Consider the following 13,244-nt stretch of genomic DNA (forward strand, 5'->3'; position numbering starts at 1 on the left):
CCGAGCTTCGCTGCAGGATGCCGTCCTTCTCTCCCTCCGGCGCTGGCTGCTGTCCTCTGTCGCTGCCGAGCTTCGCTGCAGGATGTCGTCCTTCTCTCCCTCCGGCGCTGGCTGCTGTCCTCTGTCGCTGCCGAGCTTCGCTGCAGGATGCCGTCCTTCTCTCCCTCCGCTGACGGCTGCTGTCCTCTGTCGCTTCCGAGCTTCGCTGCAGGATGCCGTCCTTCTCTCCCTCCGGCGCTGGCTGCTGTCCTCTGTCGCTGCCGAGCTTCGCTGCAGGATGCCGTCCTTCTCTCCCTCCGCCGCCGGCTGCTGTCCTGTCGCTGCCGGCTGCTGACCTTCGCTATATATCCATACATACATATATATATATACACACACACACACAGTGTATATATATATATATAAATATATATATATATATATATATATATTACATACATACTGTACACACACACACACCAGAATATATGAGCTCTTCAGTATTTGTTGATACCTTTTTTTATTTGGACCAACAATTTGTGTCATGGGACAAGCTTTCAAGAGTTTTCCTCTCTTCCTCAGGTCGAGCAATACCATAAATATATACACACATATACATACACACTATGTGTGCGTGTCTATGTATGTGTGCGCATGTTTATGTGTGCGTGTGCGAATGTTTATGTGTGCGTGTATATGTATACATGTGCGTATGTGTGTGCGTGTATAAGTGCGTGTGCGCATGTATGTGTGTGCGTGTGCGCATGTATGTGTGCGTGTATATGTATACGTGTGCGTATGTTTGTGCGTGTATAAGTGCGTCTGCGCATGTATGTGTGCGTGTGCGCATGTTCATGTGTGTGTGTGTATATGTGTGCGTGTGCGCATGTATATGTGTGCGTGCGTGTGCGTGTGTGTGCGCATGTGTATGTGTGCGCATTTATATATGTGCGTGCGTGTGCATGTATGTGTGCGTGTGCACATGTGTATGTGTGCATGTATATGCGTGCGTGTGCATATATATCTATATCATACACACACATACATAAACACCTAAGCTCCGCAGGGCCCTGTGCCTGCAAAATGTCTCTGTAAAGTGCTATGTAAAACTCGAAGCGCTATACAAGAACAAGCCATTATTAATTTTAATAACACACACATTGAATTGTACACATTCACATACACACAAAATTAAATATACATATTGTTTACAGTATGATATATACAGATCTGATTTTAAATGAGTTGTTAATATTTAACATTAACTACACACGTGCAATGGAATAAGGTTTAATTAATTAATTCATTCTGAGCTACTCTCCTTTTCTGCTGCTGCTCCTGCTCTGACAATTCTGTGGGGAAGATCATGTGCTAGTACTAGTAGAAAAACCAGAACCCCAGCAGAGAACACTCAACAGTGCACAATATACAGTGAAGGAGGTTGTGTGGGATGTAATGTGTATAGTGAGTTAATTAAAATACCATTTATTAGAGTCTTAACTCAATTAAAATAAAACGGACGCTAAGTACCAGGGTGATAGGTGCTAGTAGGCCAAAAAAACGCAGCGAAAGTAAAAAACACCAGAACTCAAGTGTAAAGTGTTGGCTGTTACCCTTGATGATATTTGCAGGGTAAAGTCAGATGTTTTAAACAACCACAGGTGTCTGTGTATATAGTAGGTAAATCACAGATACAGCCACCTGTGTTAATCAAGTGTCTAGCTTATAGGTAATGGTGACTGGTGTTATATGTACCAGATCGTTATATACTCAGGTAAGTAGACCAGGTGAGTACACACCACAATAGGTTAATGCAGGGACCGTCATCAATTACCAGTGTTAGAGGTAATCCATATAAGCAGGTCGCTGCTTGAGTCCCTGGATGGTGCTACTATATCAAGGCACCATATCTGTGTAAGATCACACACACTCACTGAAAGCTCCCCCAGCGCCAGTCTCCTGGGGGGGTGTATCTATTGTAAGCAGACAACAGATGGCTGTAGAACCGGTGGGTAGAAAAAATGTAGATCTCAAGTAGTGTCTACTAACACTTAGATACAGATAAAAACAGCATGAGGTACTGGTAGGATAAAAAGGCAGGAACCGTGACCAAACTGTGTCAACATACACACATCTGCTAATGCCTGGTGTGTCAAAAGTCTGCACGGTTTCTGCCTACACGAACTAGTATCGAGCTAATGCTCATATGCAACTCTCTGTGAGGGAGTTACTCTGGGTCAGGACGCGCTACGATCACGAGCGTTAGTCCCGCCCCCTTGACGTAATGACGTCACTGCCGACGTACGTTTCGCTTAGGCAAGAAGCTTTCTCAAGGCTCAAGGAAGATCATGTGACCAGGCAATGACTGATACATTTGTGCTCATGCACGTGCATGGCTGTGGAGGGGGCAGGACTCACTAAGGGGTGTGCCAGAGCCTGTCACAGAAAAGGAAGGGGTTGTGCCTTTCTAAAGGGTTGCTATAGAAACAAAAATGCTCGTTACATTAGAATACATTAAAAATTGTCTTTCAAAGTTGTTTTTTAAAAAAAAAAGAAAATGCTACAAGTATTTTCTCACAGTACAGAACTGATTTATTAAAAAAAAACACACATTAATGATATTGACTGAACTGCAGCTTTAAACCCTGTCTGACTGGTTAAAAACCGCACCAGATTTATCATAGAGATTCTCTCTGGCCACAGGATTTGTTTGCTCCCAATAAATCTGTCCTGTGCTAATTGGTAATAATATTAATAGCCTGTGGTCGTTATCACTCGAGCTTCTCTCCATTCCCTCTCTGGAAGCTGCTGCGCTGTTTTTCCCACAGTCTGTGGTATCCGCCTGCCTGCGCCAGCAGCTGCATGTGTGTGCCCTCCTCCATGATCCGACCCCCCTCTAGTACCAGGATGTGGTCTGCCCTTTCCACAGTGCTGATCCGGTGAGAGATGAGCAGCACCGTTCTGTGCTGGGGCCCGTCATACAGAGCGCTCTGCACCTGAGAGAGGAGAGGACACCCGGGTCAGGATGTTACCCTCCGCCGTGTATACGCCCCAATCTTACCCTGTGCCATGTACACACACCCGCCCTCACCCTGTGCCATGATCACACCCGCACTCACCCTGTGCCATGTACACATACCCGCCCTCACCCTGTGCCATGATCACACCCGCACTCACCCTGTGCCATGTACACACCCGCCCTCACCCTGTGCCGTGATCACACCCCACACTCGCCCTGTGCCGTGTATACACGCCGCCCTCCCCCTGTGCTGTGTGCACATGCCACTCTCACCCTGTGCTGCGTACACATGCCACTCTCACCCTGTGCCATGTACAAATGCCACTCTCACCTTGTGCTGCATACATAGCCCGCTCTCACACTGCACCATGTATATACCCCGGTCTCAGCATTTACCACGTACACACGCTGCTCTCACCCGGTACTGTATATACATCCCGCTCTCACCCTGTGCCATGTATATACCCTGCCCTCACCCTGCACTGTGTATACACCCCAGTCTTACCCTGTGCCGTGTATAACGCCCCATCCTCACCCTGCACTGTGTATACACTCTGATCTCACTATGTGCCATGAATATGCTCCGGTCACCCTGTGCCTTGTATACAACCCTGTCTCACCCTGTGCTGTTTAATAACCCAGTGTACACCCTGGTCTCACCTTGTGCTGTGTAAACACCCTGGACTCACCCACTGCCATGTATACACCCGGTCTCACCCTGTGCCATGTATAAACCCCGGTCTCATCTTATGCCATGTAGTGTATACACCTCGGTGTCAACCTGTGCCATGTACACAGGCTGGTCTCACCCTGAGCCGTATATAAACCCCAGTCTCACCCTGAGCCGTGTATATGCCTTGCTCTCACCCAGTCTTGCATATACATCCTGCTCTCAATCTGTGCCACAAATACACCCTGCTCTGATCCTGTGCCATTTATATGCAACATGGTCACCCTCTGTCGTGTATACACCCCGGTCTTACCTTGCGCTCGCTCTCTGTATCCAGAGCACTGGTGGCATCGTCCAGTATGAGGATCTGGGGGTCCCTCAGCAGAGCTCTCGCCAGTGCCACCCGCTGCTTCTGCCCCCCAGAGAGAAGCTCACCCCTCTGCCCTGCACCTGAGGAAAAAGGGGGAGAGAGGGAGAGGTACTTTAATACCTGTTTGTGTGTATATAGATAATATATCTATATATATCCTCACCCTCTCCCTGTCTCTGTCACCCTCTGTCGCACACACACTCTCTCTCTGTCGCACCCATACTCTCTCTCTCTCTCTGCCTCACCCATACTTTCTCTCTCTCTCTGTCTGTCACCCACACTCTCTCACACTGGATCGGGATATCTTATTTACCCTGTATATCTTAACTGCCCTATACCTACACCGAAATAACCTATACGGCTTTCTTCCAGATCTAACTCTCGAGCTTCACACGGGAGACATCAGAATCCCCCCTAACCCAGAAGACAGGTAGGGAACACCTCCCCTCCAATTGCGGGAATGCGGGTAGCTGGATATTGAGGTACTGCAGATCAGGTAAGATCCCCGGCGGGATTGCTGCTTTAGGTATTGTGAAGCGGGGGCATCAAGGCACTGGTAAAGGGGTTCAGGAAACTAGTCATTCACATCTGGCTTTTTTTTCTAGATCCGACACACACACACACACGTAATTATGTAACAAGGACTAATTGTAGTAAAGTATAAATGTAATACAATAAATAAACTCTTATGTCAAAAACGAATGTTGTTCTTACTAGGAATTTATTAATTTCTTTTTTTTAAAAACCTGAGGCTGGGGGCAGGGCTAAAGGCGGGCTGGGGGAGAGGGTAAGTGGCGAGTAGATTTTATGGAGATTTGTCGACCAGTGTATATATATATATATCTCAAAAAGAGTGTTTGGACCAATAACCCATATAGTGCGGGCCTGGTCTACTATGGCGTTTCATAGATGATATTTTGATCATTTGGGACACTAACATTGGTGATATTCATGAGTTATTTACACATGTCTTTGAAAACACTTGGTCTGTTTTTCACTTCAGTGGTTGATTCTAATTCTATTATTTTTCTAGATCTTTGCTTAAAAGTTGACTGGAAAAATGAGGTACAGACAGATGTACATATTAAGGAGGTGGCGTCCAATAGCTACCTCCATGCTAAGAGCAGTCATCACCAAGGTTGGCTGAGGAATATTCCATACAGCCAGTTTAGTAGATTGAAACGCAATTGCTCCACTGATCTTGACTTCATTGTTCATCCCAATATTATGAAGGCCAAATTTATTGAGGAAGATATGACAGTGCACATGTTGAAGAATCATTTGCACGAGCAGCAGAACTTGATAGGCAGGTTCTGCTTCAAACAAAAAGAGAAATATGAAAACAGGGTTTCTCGAAATGGCCGATCCCCTTTTAACGAGTGTATGTCTTTTTCCACGAAATGTAGCCAGTCGCACAAATCGGTGAAGTCTATTTTCAATAGACACTGGGGCATTTTGAAGCATGATCCTGTTTTGGGAGAACATTTGGACCAACGACCCTCTATTGTTTATAGAAAAGCAGAGTGTCATAAAACTATGTTGGCTCCTACTAAACCACGATCCTTTTCCGTTCCCGCTCTTATTTCTAGGCCATCTGGTAATTTTAGGTGCAATAGAGGGAGGTGTCTTACATGTACTTTTTTGGAGACACAAAAAAAATGTACATCCTTCTCTCATGGGGAGAGTTTTTTAGTTAAAGGCTTTATTAATTGCCAGACTACTTTTGTTATTTACATGATTTCTTGTGGATGCACCACATGTCCCCTTTGCACCAGATTTTTGGAACACAGGAGGAATATTTTGAATGGTGTTATTAATCATCATTTATCTAAACATCACCTCCTTTGTCACAATCAATCTGCTGATGGTCTAAGAGTTATGGGGTTGGAACACATCCTGTCCTCCGTTCTAGCGAGAGACAGGGTTAAAGTGCTTTGTCGTACGGAGACCTACTGGAATTTCAAGCTTAATATCTTGATACCCGGTGGTCTTAATGAAAATCTGGACACTAGTACTATTGTATAGTGTCCATATTTTCTTAAAAGTATTGGTATGTCCTTTTCGTCCCCCTTTTTTTTATCCCTTTTGGGGATTATATATATTTTAAATATATTCATTTCAATTGATTTGATAAGATTTCCATATTTATGCTGATATTGTTATATATACACATATGCTATTGATATTTTTCTGAATTATATTTAGTGTAATTTATGGTTTATTTTTTGTTTCGTTACATATTTTATATTTTACTTGTCAATTTGTATTAGTTAATACATTTTTATAATTTATATTTTGATGGGTCGATTTATGTATTTAATAATATTATTTTATTTATTTATATTGTGGTCTATCTTGAGTTATGTTCCCATTTTCCATTACCAAGTCAGTATGGAGTTTATCTGTTTTTTACTGATTTTATATTAACCAATCAGGACTCAATTGGGTCCATATACTGTATACTCATTGCCATCAACCAAGAAACAGCTGACGAAACATGTTGGTTTACGTCATTGTGTCTGTTGATTCAGCTGAATGAGGAGTGAGGAGTTCCTGAATTGTATGCCACATGCAGATTATGGAAGCGTGCAGCTTAACTTTCTTGCTGTTGATATTGAGAGCTTTACAGCAGGAGGAAAGATCTATAGGCTGGATTGTAAATCTTAGGCTGCGGCCAGGGTGCCGCTGAGTGGGCGAGCGCGCTCACGCTGGCCGTGATGAAACACATTGCGGCAATGTGTGTGGCCAGTGTGAGTAAGCGCCTAAGCATGCACGGCGCTTAGCTGCTTGCCAAGCAAGCAAATTTGAATTTGCCGCTTGCTCGCGCCACCGCGCATGAGCGCCTGCACGCTCAGCGCCACCCTGGCCACAGCCTTACGGGCTTCCAGTTTTATCAGCGTGGCTGGCTTGCAGTCACTGGATTGGAGAGGGAAATCAAACAGTGTGTTCCTGGATCAGCATTGTTTGGTTGCCGAGCAGCATATCGGAGGTGCTTAGCTGACGGAGCGATTTGTGTATCCCTTAGGATCGTCTATTTTACTTGTCACTGATGAGATCGTTCCTATATCTTCACTTCCTGCTATTGCTTGTTTCCAGCCTACAAATGGTTACATTTTGCTACTAACAAGTGGCTACACATTGCAACATATGTGACACTGATCTATCTTCAATCAAGACATAATAACAGTATTTGCTGCACACTTATTAGCTTCTATCAATTGAGACTTCGAAGTGGCTAAGACTATAATGGCTATTAATATCTCTACTCCTATATCTCCTCCTCAGCTTGTTTTTCGGACACTTAATTGGTATTAATATTCCCTCTGAATTTGTATTTTGTTATTTTCTTGTTATTTGTTTGTTATAAACATACAAGACAATAACCGAGGTCACATAAGTCCCTTTAACACGCACTCATGGTGCAAATAGTAGAAATATATTGTTTTGGGATGAAAATATCCACAGAGAGAACTCAGATATATCACTGAACCACACACTAAAGGGTTAACAATGGTAACAGGACGTCTAACCTGCTAAAAGCAAAAATAATACATCTTTAATAATATAACTTTAACAACGCCGAAACACAAAGTGAATGTATGTAACAGTGAATATAAAATTGGAATAAAATAAATCCCCTGATCTGGCAAATTACAGTTCTATTGTCATTGTCTATTGTCATTATGCCCTCCGATAAGGGGGGCAATGTAGTTCTACTTAATAGGGAAGCATATGTTAAAGAGGGCTTGCGACTTCTCTCAGACACTAGTTGTTACAAAGTCCTCATCAATGACCCCACAAGACAATTCCTAGACGAACTTACTCAGGTGTTGAGAGGGCCTTGACCTAAAGGTTATATCCCAGAGTGAATTTAACTTCATGCTAATAAAAAATCCCACTTTGGCCACATTCTATTATTTAACTAAAATACACAAAAACAAGGATTTTCCACCGGGCAGACCTATTGTATCAGGAGTGGGTAATATTACATCAAATATAAGCATGTACTTGGATCGTTTTCTAAGACCTTTTGTCGCTTCCCTCCCTTCTCTCCTAAAGGACACTACAGATGTCTTGTCTAGGCTTGAGGATATCACTGTTGAACAACATGTACTTCTGGTTGGCATCGATGTCGAGAGTTTGTACACAAGTATTTTACATGAGATAGGATTGTTATCTGTGTCACATTTTCTCAGATCTTGTGACATACACTCTAGCCAACACAATGCATTTGTCATTAAGTTACTCAACCTCACCCTTACTAAAAATGTATTTATGTTTAACGACAAAATATACCATAAATTACACGGTACCACCATGGGCACCACGTGCGCTTCCACCTACGCGAATCTTTATTTGAGTTGGTGGGAGGAGACAGTGGTGTTCATGGAGGACTACAAGGAATTTACTGAACACATCATAGTATGGGTGAGGTACATAGATGACATTTTGCTCCTGTGGGGTGGCACAGAGACTCTTGACTAGTTTCATCAATGTACTGAACATTAACAACTTAAACCTGAGACTGACTTACCAATCAAGTCTACAAAGTATCGACTTTCTGGATCTGATGATTACCAAGAGTGAGGAGGGTCGACTGGAAAGCACGATCTTCTGTAAACCCACCTCTACAAATAGTCTACTTTTGGCCAGTAGTCACCACCCCACTTATATGATTAATAGCATACCCACTGGCCAGTTCTTACGCTTAAGGCGTAATTGCTCAAGTACCATTGAGTTTAAACAACAGGCAGTAGACATGACAGGCCATTTCATAGAGCGTGGTTATAGTAAGCAAGTTGTCAGGAGGGCATATCAGGGAGCCTTACATAACCAGAGACATCATCTTCTCATACAACGTCCGGCAACTGATTCACCTAATGGCAAGATGGTCAGGTTCATTAGCACCTACATTGACCAAAGAAGTTGAAGGATATTCTTGTGCATAGCCACCATAAGAACAGCCATAATAGAACCTGGTTGGGACCCAAACCGAAGGGGTTTTGCCCCTGTGGCCGTTGCAAGGCATGTACTTCGATGAGGAAGATTCAGAGTTTTTCGGATTCTAATAATTCAATCACTTTCAAATAAAGACATTCATAAACTGCTTGACGACCGGGATCATCTATTTGATCATGTGTACATCCAAAAAACAATATGTCGGTGAAACACATAGACCACTAAAAGTAAGGGTCTTGGAACACCTAGGTTCCGTTCAAAATAAACGTGACACTCCAGTGGCAAGGCCTGTGAATGTGATATGCACAGAGGTGATCCCAGGGTTCTTACCTTCACGGGGATAGAACACGTCTCATGGGGTCCACGCAGTGGCGATTGGGATCGCAAACTCTTACAACATGAGTGCAGGTGGATTCACACATTGGGCACACAGACACCAAATGGAATGAACGAGGGTTTTATTTATTCCTAGTTCATTGGAGTCTACTCTTATGTGTCTGCCTACTATCACATCAACTCTGCCTCATCCTAGTCAGTAACAGTGGTACTAACATTTGATCATATTCATCATCCACGGGTAGAGGGATCCAGGGATATTGCTTAAACATTAGAGACCCATTTTTTCCCCTTGGGGCGGGCCGATTAGGTCAGCACAATCCTTCACCACTGACCTCCTCTCACTTGTTTATATCTGATCCCTCTGCTGTTTAAATGTTTGGATTTTTTCGATCATTGTGCTACCACGGACTGGGCACTATTGTCCATCTACATATTTTTATCCTAATTAAGCTGACTATGTCAGGAACATAGTTCCATACTGATGACCCTGTCTGTCATCTGGAGTGGTTAGCCCAGGCTTATACTGCTGACCCATTCTGATCATTCTGAGTTAAGTTCTTCTGGGAATTATTGCATATGCCTAGATACTTTTACTAATTCGTGTCTCATATCCACACCGTGCACACATCATTGACACTGTGCGGCTATACAACAATTTATTTATTTCTGTACCTCTTAATATTAAATGTCACACTTGCCTAATTATACGTGCATTGTGATTATGCAGTGCCTCCTCTGCTTATTTCATATGTGGCAACCAGAGAGATTGGTTTCTCGGTACTGAATCCTCCCCTACCTTAGGGTATAACAGGCGCATGGATGCCATCTGTATGTTGCTCCTCCCCCCTAAAGAAGTGTGACTCGTCACACTAAAGTGCATCAGGGCGCAGTGATGTCACGTCCATGACGTCCGCGAGCGGGATGATGTTAGGAGGAGTGTAGCGCTCTAGCCCCGGCATGGGACATGGTTGTACACCGTACACTCTTTTCACAGCTGCGCTATAATATACGTTGTGCCTTCTGTGCGACGCGTCTATTTTTACACCAGCACTTGAGTGTGTTGACTTCATGTGCATATGATTGGTTGATACATCGCTGTGTGTTAACTGCATTTACTTCACAGTCACAGTCTAATTTTGGTATACCTGTGTACTCTCTATTTTGTGCTACATATCTATCTAAGCACAAGGGGCTCTACACTAGACCATTATGGTCGCCTAGTAGTTATTCTATAGGGATCACTATATGTTTGGCATATTTATCAGCATCCTCGCTTTATACTACATTATTGTTTGCCATACCATTATTGTTATACCTACTACTAGCTTTCCTCCTTTATACCCTCCCCATCTGGGGATTTATTTTATTCCAATTTTATATTCACTGTTACATACATTCACTTTCTGTTTTGGTGTTGTTAAAGTTATATTATTAAAGATTTATTATTTTTGCTTTTAGCAGGTTAGACGTCCTGTTACCATTGTTAACCCTTTCATGTGTGGTTGAGTGGTATATCTGAGTTCTCTCTGTGTATATTTTCATCCCAAAACAATATATTTCTACTATTGCACCATGAGTGCATGTTAAAGTGACCTCAGTTACTGTCTTGTATGTTTCTAAGTGATTTTTCCCCTATGCCCTGGTGTTTATGTTTACTCAACTTGTTATATGGATTTGAACGATATCTAATTTGTTGTATATTTGTTTGTTATACCTTGTCTTTATCTATTGGGACCTTGTATTTCCCTGTTTTTTTCATAATAAATAGCCCAGATTTATGCATTTTTCTATCTTGGATTGCGCTCTTTTTTTTTGGTGTATTTTATGGAATGGATTTATCCTCATTAGAGCTGCATCCTTTTTAGTTTTCATTCCCATCATCACTACATGTCTTAATTTTTGCTACATTTTTTAGCTTATATTTTCCTTTATTTCACACAATATTTTTATTATACACGTCTAGCGCTGGTTCTATATATATATATATATATATATATATATATATATATATATATATATATATATATATATATATATATATATATATATATATATATATATATATAGACATAGAAGATGACCTAGGCGCAAACAAAAAGGGAAGGAAAAAGGAAAAAATAATAATATAATGGGAAGTCCAAAATAATTCAAAAAACAGAACACTGTCAAGGAAGGGGATCCCAAAAAACAACTGTCACTTTATCCAATTGGGAACGAGAAGTTCCTTGCTGTAGAAAATTAGGAGTATATATAATGTAAACACATATAAGGAAATGATGACCCGATGATATAATTCTATCGATTAGGATTGTGGATAGTATAATTAGTGAAATACTTGAATGGATAGTAGTCTTCTTAGAAAATGTAATTATAAAAACTTAATTGAATACAAAATAAAACAACAATAATATGAGAGGATACACTTAATGAATATAAATATGTCCTCTAAAATATGTTTCTATCTATCATCAGATATAATCAGTATGTATACTATATTTCAGAATACAACATTGATTGGAATATGTTAGTCTTATTGTACATTAGGTTTGGGAAATGTTATTATGTTATAGTTAACTCATGCTTTTAAGATTCGATGCGTATACTTTGTATTTTTTGATATAATGTTGTATATCTACATCTTTCTATGTTTTCAATATGTTCATGATTTTCCTATGCCAATTGTTGACTGCGGATACAATTTAAATATATTTGGTGTTTAGATCTAAATCTTTGTATGTTACAACAATATATTACTATTCCTCTAGATATAATATCCCCATATAGGGAGTGTAACAGGGGAGTAATCCCTGTTCAAGTAATGTGCCTTTAATCTAGCAGTGTGGTGGTTAACTGCTGGTAGTCAATTAATAAACACCACCTGCCTCATTTAGATTGCTTACAAACGCCTTTCTGTTGAGACAGGAAGTGACTCCTTAGCTCTGTCTGAGAGCTGAACTTTGGAGACAGAGCAGTGTTCTGGAGTCACCCAGGAGAGACTGACCAAGAGAACACATATCTCTGGAACTGGCCGGTCTTGAGCTCTGCACAGCATAGCTGATTGCAAGACACCAAATAAGACTTCTAAACTTGGGTGCTGATTTTCTGTGCACGCACGGGTGCGGTTCCAGGAGAGCAGAGAAGCTTACTCTACAGCAGCTAACAGATAAGACTTTCATTATTAAGAGACTGCTTATATCTGCATATTTCATGCTATATGTTTTGGGGCTGTGAGACATGCTTGACTTAGGGAGTTGTGAATTAAATTCATGGCATTTTCACTAGAGATACTCCCAAGTGAATAGAAGCTTTGTTCCCCCCCTGTGTTTGGATGATTTCCTGATGAAAAGGAAAAGGCACAATAAAGCCTTATTATAATTTCACATTATAAAAGTCTCCAATTGTGTACCTCTGTGAACGTCCGTCTACAGGGAGATTTTCAAATTTATGTCCAAGAAATGTTACAAAGTAGTTAATATTTCAATAGGGGTTAATACATGTTTACAATTAAAATACACCCTCCCCTTTTGATCATTTTATGATGTTATTATGTCCTCTAAAATATGTTTCTATCTATCATCAGATATAATCAGTATGTATATTATATTTCAGAATACAACATTGATTGGAATATGTTAGTATAATTGTACATTAGGTTTGGGAAATGTTATTATGTTATAGTTAACTCAGGCTTTTAAGATTCGATGCGTATACATTGTATTTTTTGATATAATGTTGTATATCTTTATGTCTAATTATTCTTGGATTATTGTGCTAGTTTAACATATTATGCAATATTTTTGTTATGAATCTTTTTAATTTTTCCAGTTAAAATTTAACAATACAATTCACTTTATTATATATATATATATATATAAAGTTATTTCTATATTATAGATTAGTAAGTGTTA

At 41.0% G+C, this 13,244-nt stretch overlaps 1 protein-coding gene across 1 annotated transcript in view; it reads right to left on the reverse strand.

Moving 5' to 3' along the window:
- Window positions 1-2,548: 2,548 nt before the first annotated feature.
- TAP1 (transporter 1, ATP binding cassette subfamily B member) overlaps window positions 2,549-13,244 on the reverse strand; it is a 34,512-nt gene continuing 23,816 nt past the window's right edge. Inside the window, exons 10-11 of the mRNA XM_075578038.1 lie at window positions 3,982-4,118; window positions 2,549-2,975 (exon numbers count right to left, since the gene is read on the reverse strand). Coding sequence (XP_075434153.1) covers window positions 2,751-2,975; window positions 3,982-4,118 — 362 coding nt within the window. The 3' untranslated portion in view covers window positions 2,549-2,750. The remainder of the gene's footprint in view (window positions 2,976-3,981; window positions 4,119-13,244) is intronic.

This window comes from Ascaphus truei, chromosome 20, assembly GCF_040206685.1.
Source record: "Ascaphus truei isolate aAscTru1 chromosome 20, aAscTru1.hap1, whole genome shotgun sequence".
In the NCBI taxonomy this organism is placed as follows: domain Eukaryota; kingdom Metazoa; phylum Chordata; class Amphibia; order Anura; family Ascaphidae; genus Ascaphus; species Ascaphus truei.